Here is an 18,251-nt window from a genome sequence, read left to right on the forward strand (position 1 = left end):
CTCAGAGCTCCCCTCCTACACACACCTACTCCCCACTTCCCCCCCCACAGATCCTTGAAGAAATAAGCTCATGCTATCTGTGCCTCAGTGGCCTCATCTGTAAAAGGGGAGCAAGAGAACACCCCCTCCCCGGGTGTGTGAGGTCTCTGGGAGGATGTGTATGAAGGAAGTGGTTCTCACAGTTTCTGCCCCTGTGCCCGGGGGCAGGGGGCTTGTCACCATCACTGCCCCAGCGCATAGGACTGCGTCCCAGTCTCCCAGCCACATCTCCCAAAGTGGGACCCCTGGGCTCTGCGGCAGAGGTGATAACCCCCTGGTAAGTATGACCACAACATAATTTGGACATTTTGGCAAAAGGAGCAAAGATAGAACCTGGAAGTGGACCCAGAACCGTGCACGGGGTTAAACTGCTGCTTCCTCGTCACCTCCGTGGCTGCCACCACTGGCATCACCTCCACTTTGTGGGGAGAGCTGCTTCCAGCCAAGATGCGGCAAGAGGCCGGGTAGTAAGAGAGCCAGAAAGGGTGGCACTGCTCAGGGACACATGCCGCCCAGGGCTTCCTTCACGAGGGCCAGTGTGGTCTGTGCGAGCGCACAAAGCAGCAGAGACTCACTCTCTAGCCCTGGTCCAGCTCGGGGCTCCCTGTGGGGGCTGGCCGGGCACGAGGGCAGGAGATAAAGTCGACAGGCCAGGAAAACGGCAACGACCGCAAAACAGATGTAAAAGCACAGGCTGGCTGTTGTACAGAAACTGACAAGGTGAGCTGAAATTCATATGGAAATACAAGGGACCCAGAAGAGCCCAAACAATCTTGAGAAAGAAGAACAAAGTTGGAAGAGTCACACTTCCTGATTTCCAAACTTACTGCAGTTAGAATAATCAGGACAGTGTAATCCTGACATAAGGATAAACAGATCAGTGAACTAGAATAGAAAGTCCAGAAATACACCCATATGTTTACGGTCAATTGATTTGTGGCAAAAGTGTCAGGGCCATTTAAAAGGGAAAGATCGTCTTTTCGACGAGAGGTGCTGGGACAGCTGGAGAGCCACATGCCAAAGAATGACTCTGGGCCCTGTGCCTCAGACCGCGCACAACAATTAGCTCCAGAAATTAACATTTACGGTCAAAGTCCTCAATGCAAGAGCCAAACCAGAACACTTAACGGAAGACCTGGGTGTCAATCTTAGTGACCTTGGATTAGGCAACAATTTCTTGGTAGGACACCTAAAACGCCACCCAAGAAAAAAAATAAATTGGACTTCCATCAAAATTAAACACTTTTGTGCTTCAAAGATCACTAATAAGAAAGCAAAAAACCCCACAGAGGAAATACTTTCAAACTGTCTACCTCGTAAGTGTCTAGTACCCAGAATATATAAAGAACTCTAAGAACTCAATAATGAAAAGACAAATAAGTTAAATCTATTAACATTTAGATTAAATCTGGGGGAAGGATGTGGAGACATTTCTTCAAAGAAGATACACGAAGGCCAACAGGCACATGAAAAGAGGCCCAGTGTTAGCACGGAAACACAGATCAAAACCACAATGAGAGGCCACGTCACAACCACTGGAGTGACAGGATTCAAAAAGATGGACAATGACCAGTGTTATTGGTGAGGGTGTGAAAGCTCGGAGCCTTCCCACAGTGCTGGTGGGAAGGTGAAGGAGAGCAGCCGCTTCAGAAAATATTTGGGGGCGCCTGGGTGGCTCAGTCATTAAGCGTTTGCCTTCGGCTCAGGTCATGATCCCAGGGTCCTGGGATCGAGCCCCACATCGGGCTCCCTGCTCGGCGGGAAGCCTGCTTCTCCCTCTCCCACTCCCCCTGCTTGTGTTCTCTCTCTCTCTCTCTCTGTCAAATAAATAAATAAAATCTTAAAAAAAAAAAAGAAAAAGAAAAAATATTAGGCGGCTCCTCAGAAAGTTACATACAGAGTGGCCATATGACCGGCAATTCTCTTCCTAAGTGTGTACCCAGGAGAAAAGAAAGCAAACATACGTCCACACACAAACATGCACAGGAATGTTCAGGGTAGCATTATGCACAACAGTCAAAAAGTAGAAACAACCCCAGTGCCTACCAACTGACGAACGGACAGACTGTGGACGAGCCGCACAAAGGGATATCAGCCACACGGAGCCGTGAGGTCTGACACGTGCGAGAACGTAGAGGAAGCTTGGAAACACGTGCCAGGGAAAGCACGCAAGTCACACGTCCTAGGGTTCTATTTTCATGAAATGCCTGGAATAGGCAAATGCATAGGGATGAACTAGTCGATGAGGGCCTGGAGGGGAAAGACGGGGAGGCACTACTTACCGCATGGGGTGTTCTCGGGCTGGGGGCGGTGGGGAGTAAAACCGACCTAGTTGGATTGTGGCGCTGGTTGCACAACCTTGTGGGTACACTACAGACCACTGACCTGTACGTTTTACTGAGATTTAACTAATCCTCTACACCCAACGTGGGGCCCGAACTGACAACCCCAAGATCAAGAGCCGCCTGCTTTACCAGCTGAGCCAGCCAGGCACGTCGTCTCAAAAAATAGGTTTTAAAAGTAGCCCAGCCTGAAATTCGGAGGTTCTCTGAGTTACCATAAATGTTTCAACGTCTGGTTGACTTTCAGCATCTCCGCCAGGCTCTCTGCCACTTCATCGTTGAGTTCGTTTTTGGTGAGCCTAGAAAAGAAAGGACGTGTTTACCCAGGAGAGCCCCTACCTGGCACACATTTTTAAATGCGTTCTCAGAAGTGGGATCCCAGCCCAGATCTCTCCAGCTTAGGCTGCTAATCACTTGCTGGCCCGAGCAAGCAGCCAGGTCCCAACCCCAGCCTCTGAGCCCCTTAGACAATAAAGGGTGATTCATTCCTAGTGCCAATCCTGTTCCCAAGCTCCTACTTCTTAGCTCTGCTGCTCTAGCAGAGCCCATGCTCCCTCCCCATCTTTGCTGGGGCCTCAGATCCCAGAAGATAGGGACCTGCTTCCCGGGCCTCTTCCAGCCCCCAAGGCCCCTTGAACACCCTGGACAGCCTGTTACCAAGGCCAGTCGTAGGAAGACTTAGAAAAGCCTGTCATCTACGTGTTGAAATGTGCTCAGTGCTCTGCTCTGAAGCCTGTTGTGAAGGACCCACATTCAGGGACTCAAAGTTCAGGAAGTCCTTCAGCTGTTCTTAAAACTTGAAGTGGTCTGGATAAAGCACAGAGGGCTAGAAGCTCCTGGGTGTAAATAGGATTGGACCCCGTTGTACCGTGGATGAAAGAATAAAGAAGAAGAATGAAACAGAACCTTAAAATATCATTCCTCAAAGGGCAACTTGGTAGTGTCGACCTGAATTTCAAATGTGTTCTACTTTGAGCCCACGATGGCACTTCTGGACGCTGACCCTGCGGCGGGAAAAGAGCTGTGCAAAGATCTGTGCACGCGGTACCGACCGCGGCGTTATCAGTCGTAATGTGAAATGTGGACAGCAGTAAATATCAGCAGAGGCTACTGGGAAACTAAATTGCGAACATCCATTCAGTGGGACGTTGTGCAGCCTTTAGAGGGAAGGAGGTAGAGAGAACAAGGCAGAAGAACACGGCATTGAAGAGTACTCGGGAGCCAGACACGCCCGGTGTGTGTCGCTCACTAGCAGGACAACCTCGGGCGGGTGGTTTAACTTCTCTGCGCCTGAGTTTTCTCAGACAATTAAGGGTGAACAGTCACAGTATAGACGTTATGGGGTGGCCGTGAGGGTGCGTGAACACCTATAAGGGGCTGAGATTAGGGGCGCCTGGGTGGTTCAGTCGGTTAAGTGTCCAACTCTTGATTTCGGCTCAGGTCATGGTCTCACGGGCGTGCGACTGAGCCCCATGTCGGGCTCTGCACTGGGTGTGGAGCCCACTTAAGATTCTCTCTCTCTTCCTCTGCGCCCCACCCTACTCACACACTCTCTCCTGCTCGCTCTCGCAAAAAAAAGTAAAAGTAAAAGGCCAAGAAGAATGCATGGCATACAGTCAGCACTCGAGAAATGCTCGGTACTAACATTGTTACTGTCCATGTAGAGTATTGGTTCTCAACTGGGTGCTTCTCCGTCTACAGGACATTTGTCAACATCTGGAGACATTCGGAGCATCAGATTGGATCTAATGGGTAGATGCCCAGGGTTCTGCTAAACACCCTATAATGGACAGGACAGCCCCTCGCAAGAATGATTTGGACCAAAATGTCAACAGTGTTGAGACTGAGAGACCTGGACATAAAGGACATGTAAAATGTGGACAATACATGGTTAAGATTTTTTTTTTTTTAAGATTTGAGAGAGAGCGCGCGAGAGCACGCACAGCGGGGAGGGGCAGAGGGAGAGAGAATCTTGAGCAGACGCTGCACTAAGTGTGAAGCCTGACACAAGGCTCGATCTCACGACCCTGAGATCATGACCTGAGCTGAAATCAAGAGTCAGGTGCTTAACCGACTCAGCCGCCCAGATGCCCCTTAAGATATTTTGTAAAATACAAAAATTCTATTTTGTAAGAAAAGGGATATATATGAATACACATTCAAATGCTAGGAAAAAAAAGTTATATCTGGAAAACACGAGGGAGGAAGTACTTTCACTTCCTACTTTCTGACTTCCTTACAGTTTTTTAAAAATAAAGTATTTTTAAAGATTTTTTTTTTAGAGGAAAAGAATTAAAAATGCATTTCATGGCCAGCAGGTCTACTAGGAGAACTCTCAAAATGACATTGTCAGTATGAACGAACTCAGCTGATAGGTGCCCTGAGTCCCTAATACAGTTCTCTCACCCATAAGGAATTTATGATACAGGCAAGTAAATAAAAATTCAAATAAATTAAATGACAAAAGGAAAAACAAAACAAAACAAAAAAGCACTGTCAGAAGGCAACCTACACTAAATTAGTCCCCCTGGAGGGCAGAGGAGGAGTGAGGAAGTGGGCTTTCGGTGACTGGTGAGCTGGACCACGAAGGACCAGACTGTGATGGGGTGCGTGGGGGGGAAGGCGGCTTAAGAGGAGGAAGGGAGAAAAGTTTGAGGCAAGTGCACTGAAGTTGGACTCTGCAAGCTTATCTGAAGGTGCTCCGAGGATAATCCTGACAGAAGGGCCAGCCTTCAGGTTTTCCTGAGGTCTGGGCTGGCAAAGAAGGCTAAGGTCCAACCCATGCTCCTGGGGCCCCCTTCCCTCTTCTGTACCTGTTTGTGCTTCAGGAATGGCTGTTTTCTTTTCTAGGAGGAAATTAAACTCTCAACTCAACACTGAGGAAAGGCCTAGAGCCTTTTCAATTAAAAAGGTGGCTTTTCAGTTAAGATTCCAGGCCATGCAGTCTTTGGAATGATCCCTGAGACCCAGCCTTTCAAGAGGACTCTGGTTCTTACCAGAATATTCTCAGAGTGGTGTTGTGCTGCAGGGCCTGTGCGAGGCTCTTTCCTCCTTCCGTGGAGATGCCGTTGAAAGCAAGACTGGGAAGGAAAACATGTGGGGTCAGTCATGAGAGACACGTCTACATTTGGCTTTGGCTTCAGCAACAGAAGCTCCCAGAAGGTGCTGCCTGGAGGTGGCCCCTGCCCACAAAGGAAGTGGACTTCAGGCAGGAAGAAGTGCTCAGCCTGGCCAGCAGCGGCTCCAGCTTTGTTGCTCCAGAGCCCACGCTCCGAGCGTGAGGACAGGCACAGGCCCGCTCAGGGAGAGGCCAGGCAGGACATGGAACGTCTGCAAGACCTGGTCCGAGGCACATCAGGGGCTGGGAGGACTCTGCTTCAGGTGGCTGACCAACGTTTGCAAGGTGCCCATCAGTGAGACCTGGAGAAGCGTCCTCTGCTCTGGGGAAGAAGAAACTCTGCTATCGTCCCCACTATCTTGGATTCTTTTTCAGTGTCAGGAAGAACCCAGGCAACAGGGAGACACCCGAGGCTCTGGGATTTGGCCAGTGGCCTAAAAGAAGGCCAGGGAGGAGCAGGTCTCTACAGAGATGAAGGTTCCCCTCTGTGTCAGCACCATCCTGTGAATGAGGAAGGGACAGCATCCCCTTCCAGTGTCACCTGGACTTGAGAATCCTCCCTACGTCCCCACTGCCAAGGGGCCCGGGGCAAGCGCTGAGGGGCTGGCAGAGTCCTAGGTCTTGATCTGGGTGGTGGTGACACATGACAAGTGGCCGAGCTGAACGGTAATGTGCTCTGCCTCTTACGTGTCCATAAAATGGTTTACAAAAGAAAAATCACACACACACACATACCTTCTCCGTTAGGCAAGCCAACCCCCTCCCCTTGGCTGCTCCCCTGGCACAGCAGGAGGCACACGGAGTGCCCAGGCTGGACCCCGGGGACGGCGGGTCCCAGAAGGCAGCAGTACCTCAGGTTGGTCAGGCTGGGGTGGTTCCTCAGAGCCTCCGCGAAGGCCGTGGCTCCCTCGTCCCCGATTCTGTTGCCCCACATCCTGAGGGCAGAGGCGAGACGGCGGGGTGAGCTCGCACTCACCCCTTGCTTTCTGCCGGGGCCCGTGCTTGCCGTGTCCTCACTCGCAGGCAGAGGTCTTGGCTTCGTCCCTGGAGCTCGGCCTGGGGAAGACTCCCCGGCAGCCCCTTAGTGAGGCTGCTCCAGGCTTCACAGTCACAGGGAAGTGTAGGGATAGGACCGGCAGAAGCCTCGGGGACAGAAGCCCAGCGGGCAGTCGCCCAATTAGAGACCGACATCGCCGTGCGCTTTCGGAGAGCTGTCAGAGGGCCTGGGCACACGACTGTCGCAGAAATGCCCCCGCCGCCAAGGAGACGGGGTGGCAGCGGCCGAAAAGGGAGGCCTGTGGCGGTGCCGACTGCCAGCGTCCATCTGACCCGCCGCGGGCTCCGAGACGTTCGTGAGGACACGGTCGGTCTTCCAAGAAGCAAAGACCAGGAAGCACCCTCAGAAACCTCACCGGCAATGCCGCTTTAGGGTGACGAGGGCCCTGCCCTGCGTGCGAGTGGGTCGTTGCGGGCTGGGGGTCTGGGCAGGGAGCTGCAGTCACGAAGCCCCACACCTGCCGTCCCCACCGCGGCTAACCTGCGAGGCTCTGCGCGGCAGGACGCTGGGCTCCTGTTTTAACTGGATTTTTACCTGGATTTAACTATGTAATTCACATAATCTCTTGGACCTTAGCCTCCTCATCTGTAAAATGCAGCTAATAACATTCCCCCAGAGTAGGTTTGGGGTTAAGTTAGTTAATTTATGTGCAAAGCACTTAGAAAGGTGCCTGGCCTACAGCACGGTTTTTAATAGGCTGAGAGCACTGTCTGCCCGGCCCCCACCCAGAGACCTGGGGCTACCTGGGCAACGGGCTCTCACCAGACCAGTGACCTGCCACCATCCCCTGCAGATGCTAGAGCCCTGCAAGGAGTTCTCAGTGTTTTGCATAAAAAGTGTGTATCCGAGGAGGATGCAGAGAAAGGGGAAGCCGCTTGCACTGTGGGTGGGAATGCAAACTGGTGCAGCCGCTCTGGAGAACAGTGTGGAGGTTCCTCAAAAAGTTAAAAATAGAGCTACCCTCTGACCCAGCAATTGCACTACTAGGTATTTACCCAAAGGATACAAACACACAGATTCGAAGGGATACATGCACCCCAATGTTTACAGCAGCAATGTCCACAATAGCCAAAGTATGGAGAGAGCCTAAATGTCCATCGACTGATGAATGGATAAAGAAGAGGTGGTGTATACACACACACATACACACACACATACACACACACATACACACACACACACACATACACACACACAGAGGAATATTAGCCAACAAAAAGAAAGAAAGGTAGTCATTTGCAACAATGTGAATGGAGCTAATGAGTATAATGCTAAGTGAAATAAGTCAGAGAAAGACAAATACTGTAGGATCTCACTCATGTGGAATTTAAGAAACAAAACAAATGAACACGGGTGGGGGGAGGGAGGCAAACCATAAAACAGACTCTTAACTACAGAGAACAAACCTCAGTTTGGAGGCAGGTAGGTGGGGGATGGGCTAGATGAGGGATGGGCATTAAGGAGGCACTTGTGACGCGCACTGGGTGTTTTAAGTGATGAACCACTAAATTCTACTCCTGAAACGAATACTACACTATGTTAACTAACTGGAATTTAAATAAAAAATTGAGGGGTGCCTGGGTGGCACAGCGGTTAAGCGTCTGCCTTCAGCTCAGGGCGTGGTCCTGGCATTCCGGGATCGAGCCCCACATCGAGCCCCACATCGGGCTCCTCTGCTATGAGCCTGCTTCTTCCTCTCCCACTCCCCCTGCTTGTGTTCCCTCTCTTGCTGGCTGTCTCTATCCTGTCAAATAAATAAATAAAATCTTTAAATAAATAAATAAATAAATAAATAAATAAATAAATAAATAAATAAAAAATTGAAACTATGAATAAAAAACTGAAACTATAAAAAAAGGTATGTTTACCATACAATTGAATGGTATCAAAGTTTTAATAGAGTGGAAAGCTACTCGTGATAGGAGATTAAATGAAAAAGAATAAAACTCTGTACATGGTTTGACCTTTCCTGTACTCAGAGCACACACCTGCATGTGAGAGCGAGAAAGCTTACCTGACCTCAAATGTTGACAGTATTTCTGAGATGATTTTTAATATACTTTTCATAGTTTACAGATAAATTATGTGTTTCTTTCATAATCAGATAAAAATTATAGCAATATAAAAAGGTTTAAAAAGCCTCCAGAATCAAAACCACAGTGAGATACCACCTCACACCTGTTAGGATGGCTACTAGCAAAAGAACAGAGAATAACAAGTGTCGGCAAGGACGTGGACCGTCTGGAACCCTGGTGCCCTGCGTCTGGGCATGTAACGCGGGACGGCTGCTGTGGGAACCGGTGTGGCATTTCCTCAAAAACCTCAGAATAGAATCAACAGCTGACCCAACAACTCCGCTTCTGGGTGTACAGCCGAAAGAAGTCCAAGAGATCTGGTGCACCCATGTTCCCAGCAGCAGCCCTCACGACAGCTCCAGTGCGGAAGTCGCCCAAGTGCCCACTGACGGACAAAATGTGGCGCGTACATACAGTGGACTGTCACCCCGCCTTAAAACGGAAGGAAGTGCCAACACAACTGCGGCATGGATGAACCTTGAGAACCCCGGGCTGGCTGAAGAAAGCCAGTCCCAGAGACACAAATACTGTACGGCGTCACTTCTACACTCCCAGGGACAGAAGGCCGGGGGTGGTGGGCGGGGGCTGGAGGAAGGGACGACGGGGAGTTCTCCTGAACGGGTGGAGCGCTTCTGGTTTGCAAGATGAAGAGTTGAGGAGATGGACGGTGGTGATGGTCGCACAACCATGAGGATGCGTAATGCCCCTGAATTGTGCCCCTACAAATGGGCAAGATGGGGATTTTTATATTATATGTATTTTACCACAAAAAAAGGAATTAAAAAAAAAAAAAAAGGCCTCAGCCCCTAGGTGGCTCAGTCAGTGAAATGTCTGCCTTCGGCTCAGGTCCTGATCCCAGGATCGACACTCGCATCAGGCTCCCTGCTCAGCAGGGAGTCTGCTGCTCCTTCTCCCTCTGCCCCTGCTTGTGCTGTCAAATAAATACATGAAATCTTAAAAAAAAAAAAAAAAAAAAAAAAAAAAAAGCCTCCAGGGACTATAGAACATCGCCAGGGTGAAGGCCGTCTGCCTGTGGAAAGCTGGCGCACGCGGCTGGATCGGGTCCTCCGTTTGCTGGCCGTGAGACTGACGGACTCTTGCATGAATGAAATAAGTGTGTGCAAGGGAAGCTGCAGTCAGCCCCAGGGCTTTTGGTATATTTACGTTCGAGAACAGCGGCTGGCGCGATCGTACACAAAACAGCGTGTATCTCTCTCTCTCTCTCTCTCGCCCTCGCCTCTACTCACCCGATTTCAAAGATTGACTTGCTGTTCTTCACAGCCAGGGCGAGGCACTTTCCTCCTTCACTCGTTATTTTGTTCTCCCCCAGTCTGCAGAGAGAGCCGTGCACAGGTCAGCCCCCAGCGGTGGGGGGACTCCACCATCAGCACCCTTGTGCCCCGCACAGGGCCCCTCCCGCCCCCCATTCTCCTGGGACCTGCCGCGCCCATGCCCGGGCTTCCTCCCAAGGAAGGACCCACCGCCCTAGAGAGAGCCATCAGAATCCCCTCAAGACGTGGTCGCTGTCTCTGCCAAACCTTAGGGACTTAAGCTTTCCTGGGAGTTCTTTAAGTGGCCTGCAGAGTATCGCTCATTTCCATCAGCAGACCCGGGGGGTTCCCGTCTCAGCTGCAAGTGGCCAAGGTCTCCAGTGCAGCACCAGGGGCTCCTCCGAGCCCGGTGCTCGGTCACCTCTGTCAGAGCATTTCCGTGACAAGGCCAAGGATCAGGCTCTTACTGGCAACTAGATGGGTGCCATGTCTGAACGTTTGTGTCCCCCCAAAATCCATATGCTGAAACTCTCAACCCCTCAGGTGATGCTATTAGGAGGCAGGGCCCTTGGAGGGGATGAGGTCATGAGGACGGAGCTGGTGTGAATGGGATCAGTGAGGCGCCCCCCAGAGCTCCCTCGCCTCCTTTTCCACCGTGTGAGGACACAGCAGAAAGGCCCCGTCCGTGAACCAGAAGCCCACCCCTCACCTGGCCCTGTGGAAACCCGAGCGTCCCGGTCAGGCCACGATTCCTCCACGCGGACAGCTTACCTGCCACACACAGTTCTCCTCACTGGACCAGTGTGACTCTGGGCAAGCAGAAGGCTTTAGGGTGAGCGCTCTTTATAGTGGCATTTATTCTTTGACTAATGAAGGGGTGACCACAGAGGCGACTGAATAGCCTGCCACGCACACCCCACTTACTTCAGGTGTGTGAGGCCTTTGCACTCGTCCAGGATTCTGGCGATGTACCTGGCTCCGACATCAGTGATCTGGTTGCTGTATAGGCTTCGAGAGAAAGCACAGCATGAGACTTTAGGATCCCAATGTCAGCTTTTTTCTTTTCTGTTTTTTGAGTTGACGCAATGTCACATTAATTTCAGGTGTACAACACAGGGAAACCGCAAGTTTATAAGTTATGCCATGTTCCATACAGTGCAGTTCCCATCTGTCACCACAGGATGCTCTGCGACATCACTGACTAGGGGAAGCCTCTCGCACTATTGGTGGGAACGCAAGCTGGTGCAGCCGCTCTGGCAGACAGTATGGAGGGTCCTCAGAAAGCTGAAAAGAGAGCTACCCTGCGACTGAGCAATTGCACAACTGGGTATTTACCCCAAAGATACAAATGTAGCGATCCAAAGGGGCACCTGCACCCCAATGTTCACAGCAGCAGTGTCCACAATAGCCAAACTACGGAAAGAGCCCCGATGTCCATCAACAGATGAATAGATAAAGGAGAGGTGGTGTGTGTGTGTGTATATATGTGTGCATGTATAGACACACACACACACTAGAATATTATTCAGCCATCAAAAAATGAAATCTTGCCTTTTGCAATGACATGGATGAAACTAGAGGGTATTACGCTAAGCAAATAAGTCAATCAGAGAAAGACAATTATATGATTTCACTCATGTGGAATTCAAGAAACAAAACAGAGGATCATAGGGGCAGAGAAGGAAAAATAAAATGAAATCAGGGAGACAAACCATAAGAGACTCTTAATCATAGCAAACAAACAGGGTTGCTGGAGGGAAGGTGGGTGGGGGGATGGGGTAACTGGGTGACGGGCATTAAGGAGGGCACGTGATGTAATGAGCATTGGGTGTGATATAAGACTGATGAATCACTGACCTCTACCTCTGAAACCAATACTACATTATGTTAATTAATTGAATTTAAATTTAAAAATATTTCTATTGAAAAAAACATAACAATATCACTGATTTATATTCCTTACGCTGTTCCTTTTATTCCCGTGTCCCAGTGTCATCTTAATGACCCCCATTTTTAAAGTGGGGTATGTGCTGGCTGCCGATTTCTGAGGTCTGGGCTGAAAGGAGAGAGGAAGGACACGGAGAGCAGTCTGGGGCTCCGGGGTCCCGCAGGCCGGGTGGAGAGCCCGCTGTGCCTCTGGCCCGGCCTCTACTTCTGCACCCGCAGGAAGGAGCAGGAGTCAGGGCTCCCCCACAGGCGCATTGGGACAACCGCGGGCGACCGCTCCAAGCCCGGGTGCACAGCCAGCGGCCCTGATGGGTATTGTTCCATTACGGTTACAAGCGGCATCTCGAGGGGAAAATGTTTTGAGAGTTGGAGCCTCCTCACTCCTCCCTGTTCGTCATGTTACCACCTGATACCAGTTCAACAAGAAGGCAGAGAGAAGCTGACAGTGGTAACCAGACAGGTTTCAGGTGTCCCACAGTCACACACAGCTCCTGAGCCACACGGCCGCCTGGGATCACCCCAGCACGGAGGGAGGGGGGGCCCGGGGGCTGACGACAGGCTGCTGCGCTCAGCCAGCAGTGGCCAGGGGCCGGCTGGACCGGCCGCCCAGCGCTTACGCTCCACCTCCCAGAGGCTCTGAAAACCCAAAGCTTTTCACAACAGTTCTGGCCACTGATGTGCCACCATTCGTGGTCTTTATCCTAACTGCTTTGACTGTTCATCCACTTTGCTGCCGAAATAGTAAAGTACTTGAAACCAGGGTGCATGCCCTTGACTTTGCCGGTCCTATCACCACGATAGAGCATGTACACTGAACTCTGATTGGTGTCTTGCCCTCAGGGTTCTGGATGAGAGATCATGGGCCCATAGTGGCGAATCGAATGTGTAAACAGTATCTAGCATTTATAAAACACGTCCCCAGGGGCACCTGGGTGGCTCGTTGGTTAAGCGTCCGACTCGATTTCGGCTCAGTTCATGATCTCAGAGTCCTGGGATCGAGTCCTGTGTTGGGCTCCACTCTCAGTGGAGAGAGTGCTTAAGATTCTCTCTCCCTCTGCCCCTCCGTCCACTCAGCTCGCTCTCTCTAAAATAAATAAATCTTAAAAATATATATATATATCCCCAGCTATTCCCTCAGCAACCCCCAATCACCACTCGTAAAACACTTGCCTATATGAGGATCCCAAAACACAAGTGAAAAGGCTGCAGCTTCACATTTCCTGACTTGCTCAAAGAGCGGGCTGCTGGCCGAGCCAAGAGCAGGACCTAGGACGCCCGGCTCCCCGTCCGGGATCTTCCTGGCGCCTCAGCCATCATCCCAACCGTCCAGTGACCCACACGAATGGCAGTTCCCCGCTCCTCTGTCTTACGACTGCATCCCTGGCCTGGCGCTGGTCAGAAATACGTACCCTAAGAAGGTCAGAATTTTGTACTTGGTCAGCTCTTCATATAGCACCTTTACCCCACTGTCTGTGATCTGGTTTACGCTGAGTCTGAAACAGAACAGCAAGGAAAGTTACAAGTCACGGCAGCTGATCACTATGAAGCAGCATTAATGCCACAAGGATCCAGAAGCCTGGAGGTCCCGGAGTTTTCCCAGCTATAAACCGCCTGAGAGGGTGGCCAGAGCAGTCAGCCAAAGAGCTCCTAAAAAGCCCGGTCGTCGTGGGGCCGACAGAACCACCCAGAACCCACCGGTCAGCAAGGCTACGGCACAGCCCCGACCCAACAGTAGGGCAACGAGGGACACATAAAGGACGCGCGAGGCCAGCCAGCTCTGACATCCATCCTTTGTGGGCGGCCTCTGTGTCAGCCAGGCTCTCTTTGCGTTTCTCACTGCACAGCAGGGGCCACGGGATTTGGAAACACGTGGAGCTGCTTCTAGTGATGGAAAGCTGGAGGAGGAACGCTCCCCTGTCTTGCAGGTGAGGCCAGAGATAGTAGGTGTCCTACAAGAAGCAGACAGTCCCCACGAGAACGGTCTCACCCACAATGTCCACAGCCTCCCCCTCTGGAAGTCCCACTCACAGAGAGGGGCGGGAAAAGCGAGCCTTCTCGATGGCTGTCTCCTGCACGAGGGCCAGCCCCTCGCCGGAATTGTTCTGCACAATCCCTATACTAACAGGATATTTTGATGTGGCTAAAATGTGAAATACTATTTTTTTACTACCAAGTAATCTGTGTAACAAACTACCATGATTTGTTCAATCCTCCACCCCATCATTTAGGGGAGGCTCAAAAAACAGCAAGGCTCAGGGATGGATGAGAGTGAGATATCAGGGGTGGGCGAGATAATAATCCAAGGGTCAGCAAACTTTTTCTGTAAAGGGCCAGAGAGCAAATATTTTAGGGTCTGCGGGCCATGTGATCTCTATTGCAACTACTCAACTCTGTAGTGCGAAGCAGCCGATGCGTAAATGGTTTGGCTGTGTTCCAATAAAACTTTATTTACAAACGCAAGCCTTGGGCCAAACTGGGCCCACAAGCTGGTCTCTGTAATAAGTGAAAGGCTGAACAAGTAAAAGTTTGATTTTCTGACCTGATCATTTTGATGTGGCCTGATACTCAGGACCCCTCCTCCCCTCGTGCCCACTTCGGTGCTGGGGCACAGGGCGTACACACACTGCATGGCCATCTAGGGTGACAGAGGCTATTAGTCACTTCCGATATCTATGCTTTCTTAGAAATAAAATCCGCCGGGGGGCGCCTGGGTGGCACAGCGGTTGATCGTCTGCCTTCGGCTCAGGGCGTGATCCCGGCATTACCGGATCGAGTCCCACATCGGGCTCTTCCGCTGTGAGCCTGCTTCTTCCTCTCCCACTCCCTCTGCTTGTGTTCCCTCTCTCGCTGGCTGTCTTTCTCTGTCGAATAAATAAATAAAATCTTTAAAAAAAATAAAAAAATAAAAAAAAATAAAATAAAATCCGCCATTTCTTTAACTGGGCACATGGGATTAAGTTCTACCCCATGAAATCTAATTAGCAATTAGAATTCTCATTAGCAATAGCTGAGAAGTCTTCTTAAAAGAATGAGGTGTGTCCTTTGCCCATTCTTCTTCCTGGTGGCTAGAATGTCAACTGAATGGCTGGAAATGAGCAGCCATCTTGGGCCAAGAAGTGGAAATCAGGAAGTGAGGGCAGCAGGGCCACCGCAAAGGAGAAGAGAGCCTGGGCTCCTGATGCTCGTGGAGGCACACAGCAGCTCTGAACTGCCCTCCTCTGGACTCTTCCATGAAAGACAAGCTTGTAACCTATCTAAGCTTTCGCCAACTCTCAGTCAAAATAACCCTAATTGATGGTCTCAGGGAGCTCAAAATGCTTCTCTGGAGTTGCCCATTTCCTCCTGCTGCCTCTCCTTTGCTGGTGTGGAGGAAAACGTCATCCGAGGACAGCCGCCTGGGGCAGAAGCATCGCCCTGGTGCGTGCCATCTCGTGAAATGAGCACAGGGGGGCCCGGAATGTGAGCATGCCCCGGGCTGAGAGCACAGAGAACAGGCCAGGGCAGCCTCAGGCTCCCTGCATCCCCCGCCCCCACATATCGTACACCGGCACTGGTGTAACAGGTGAGCAGGATCAGTTCCAAATCCCCTCTGCTCTTCAGAAATGAGGAGCCGAGTTAGGAGAACCGAGAACTGAAACCCTTGTAGAGATTTACAAGGTGTATTTTATATAGGAAATGCTAACAGAAGAAAACAGACGGGCCTCTCTTTCCTCTAAACCATCAAACAGGAAACCACTCAAGAGTCAGCATTCTGTACTAAGATCCCTGGCAGCTCAGGGCTGCTGGCTTTGATCATGGAAAGTAACTGAGGCCAAGAAGCACAGAGTCTGCGTTTTCGGCAATCACAAAAGCTCCCACGCGCCAGAAACTTCACGCGCTATCTTTGAGCCTCCCATGAATCTCGAAAAGGTTGGTTCTTTATGATTCTGGCTCCATCATGGCCCTGCTGTGTGACCTTGAGAAATCTCTGTGCCAACACTTCCTCGTTTGCCAAAATGAAGATAATAGTACCTACCACTGGGGGAAGGTTCGATCACGTAAAATTCGTACTGCACTTCACCCATTCTCAAGAAACGCTGGTGGTTATTACTGTAACTGCTAGGATACCAGCATCTCTTTTTTCCAGATGAGGAATCAGAGAGGTTAAGCAACTCATTCAAGGACGCCCAGCCGGGGCCACCCGCCACGGAAGCTTTGTTCCTTGCCCTCTGCCACCCTGAAACAGAATAGGTCCGGGGGTTCCAAGACCAGTGGTCACGAGCGCCAGGGTAAATCAGGAGCTCCCACCCCTCGAGGCTCGTCCTGGTGTCTCCCGAGCCGGGCCCGCCCCGGCCGCACGGGCTGCTCCCCATGCCTGGCGCCCTCACCTGATGACAGTGAGGCGGCTGAAGCAGGGCTGCAGCTCCCGCACGCCGTAGTCGTTGAGATTGTTGTTGTCCAGGTCGAGGGCGAGCCGCTTGCGGAGGTGGTGCAGGACGAAGGAGAGGGCGCTGCAGTCGGCCGAGCACGCGTTGCAGTAGGTCAGCTTGAGGTAGTTGGCGCAGATGCCCCTGGCCGCCAGCCGCGCCACCTTCTCGCTCTGCGTCTCGTAGATGCAGCGCAGCATCCAGACGAACGTGGGCATGGCCTGCACCTGGCTGAAGCCCTCCACCTGCGTCCGCGGCAGGTTCTTCAGGTGGGCCCGCAGGCTGGCGAGCAGGTGTGCCCACAGGGCCTTGCGCTTTCTCCGCAGGGCCGCGGCGGGCACCAGGTGCCGCAGCAGTTTCTGCTTGGCCTTGGACAGCAGCCCGCACAGGAAGAGGTTCGTGAACTGAAAGTGCTCCTTGTTCTTGAAGGGGTCCTCCCCCGCCAGGCCGCTGCCCTTCAGGCACTGGAAAGGGAGGAAGGAGGGATAGCAGGAGTCGGCCCCTGCCCCGCCAGGAGGCGCCCACTCCTGGAAGAACGTGAGCAGCTGCTGGGTGCCCACCTTGCCGTCCACCACGAGAAAGAAGGCGGTAAAGAAGGCCTGCAGGGTGAGGTGGAAAAACTCATAGGACTGCTGCTCGCCGCCCAGGCCCTGCTCCGGCACAGCCCGCAGGAAGCCCAGCTGCAGCTCCCCCTCCTGCACCTCGGCCGCCTGCACCTCGGCCGGGCCGAAGACAAAGAGGTTCTTCTCCATGCCCCAGTGGGCCACCTGCCCCAACGAGCGCAAAGTGCCGCGGCCGGCGCGGAATGTCTCGGTCCGGCTGCGCGTGTTCCGCTGCACCAGGCTGGTGGGCTGCGTCCTGTTCAGGTGGACCTCGGTGACCAGCAGGAAGACATCGGTCAGGGTCACCGTGCAGTCGGGCAGCTGCGCAGAGCCCTCCCAAACGCTGTGGAAGTGCTGGAAGCAGCGGAAGATGATCCAGCAGAAGAGGGGCACGGCGCACAGGCTGCAGAGGCTGGGGCTGGCCTCCAGCTGGGCCAGCAGGCGCTCCTGCACGGCGCGGTCGGGGAACATCCTCCGCGCGTAAGTGTGCAGGTGGCTGGGGGAGAAGCCCCGCAGGAGCACCTTCTTGCGGAGGAACTGGCGCGGGATCTCGATGCCCGTGCGGGCCGTGAGCAGCTTGCCGGCCCCCTTGAGCAGCTTCCCACTGAGCAGGTTGGCCAGCAGGACCAGGGGGTGGGCGGGCTCCCAGGGGGAGCAGGTGTCCGGCGCACCGCTCAGGTCGAAGTCCGAGTGCAGCTCGTCCAGGCCGTCGAAGGTGAAGAGGGCCGTCTGGGGGAAGCGCAGCAGGAAGGTGAACACCTCGTCGGGGTCCTGCTCCGGGTAGCAGTAATGCTTGAAGAGCAGGTCCTGCAGGCGCAGCATGTCGCCCTCCTTGAAGCAGCTGAACACCCGGCAGCGGAAGCAGAAGAAGAACTTGAACTCGGCCTCCAGCCGCCCCGCGGCCCACTGGCTCTGCAGCCGCTGCAGCAGCACAGACTTGCCCACGCCCGCGTCCCCGCAGATGAAGACGGTCTCGCCCTGCTCGCTGAGGACGCCCGTGGAGTGGTCCAGGAGGCAGGCCAGGCTGCCCAGCGGGCCGAGGCTCTCGTTCTGGAAGCCCACCAGCTCGGCGATGGTGTCGGTGTACATCTCCTCCAGCAGCAGCTCCTCCTTCTGGGCGTAGCACAGCACGAACTTGGAGTCACGGCCCAGTTGCTGTCGCAGCTTCTCCGTGTACCTGCTCACTGGATGGGGGGGGGGGGGGGGGGAGCAGGGAGACAGCCAGTTCCCCATGAAACGCTTTTTTTTTTTTTAAAGTGTTTGTATTTAGTTAAGGTCTCTCTACACCCAACGTGGAGCTGGAGCTCCCCAACCCCCAGATCAGAAGCCGCAGGCGCCGGGGACTGAGCCGGCCAGGCACTGGAAAATTGGGTTGCTGGGGAAGAAACTGCCCT

General features: G+C 52.6%; 1 protein-coding gene across 13 annotated transcripts in view; it reads right to left on the reverse strand.

Moving 5' to 3' along the window:
• The window catches only part of NOD1 (nucleotide binding oligomerization domain containing 1), an 83,278-nt gene that overhangs the window by 17,527 nt on the left and 47,500 nt on the right, over window positions 1-18,251 (reverse strand). For 10 of the 13 annotated variants that reach the window (XR_008956396.1, XM_057304404.1, XM_048212753.2 and 7 more), the window contains 7 exons: window positions 16,217-18,041; window positions 13,259-13,342; window positions 10,827-10,910; window positions 9,879-9,962; window positions 6,351-6,434; window positions 5,378-5,461; window positions 2,597-2,680 (listed from right to left, as the gene is read on the reverse strand). Coding sequence is in view for 12 of the 13 variants with exons in the window: in XM_057304404.1 (XP_057160387.1) it covers window positions 2,597-2,680; window positions 5,378-5,461; window positions 6,351-6,434; window positions 9,879-9,962; window positions 10,827-10,910; window positions 13,259-13,342; window positions 16,217-18,041 (2,329 nt within the window). In the remaining variant the exon portion in view is untranslated. Of the gene's footprint in view, window positions 1-2,596; window positions 2,681-3,287; window positions 3,386-5,377; window positions 5,822-6,350; window positions 6,435-9,878; window positions 9,963-10,826; window positions 10,911-13,258; window positions 13,343-16,216; window positions 18,042-18,251 lie in introns of those variants that run through there. The other 3 variants (XM_057304409.1, XM_048212756.2, XM_057304406.1) reach the window with 3 other exon arrangements.

This window comes from Ursus arctos, unplaced genomic scaffold, assembly GCF_023065955.2.
Source record: "Ursus arctos isolate Adak ecotype North America unplaced genomic scaffold, UrsArc2.0 scaffold_3, whole genome shotgun sequence".
In the NCBI taxonomy this organism is placed as follows: domain Eukaryota; kingdom Metazoa; phylum Chordata; class Mammalia; order Carnivora; family Ursidae; genus Ursus; species Ursus arctos.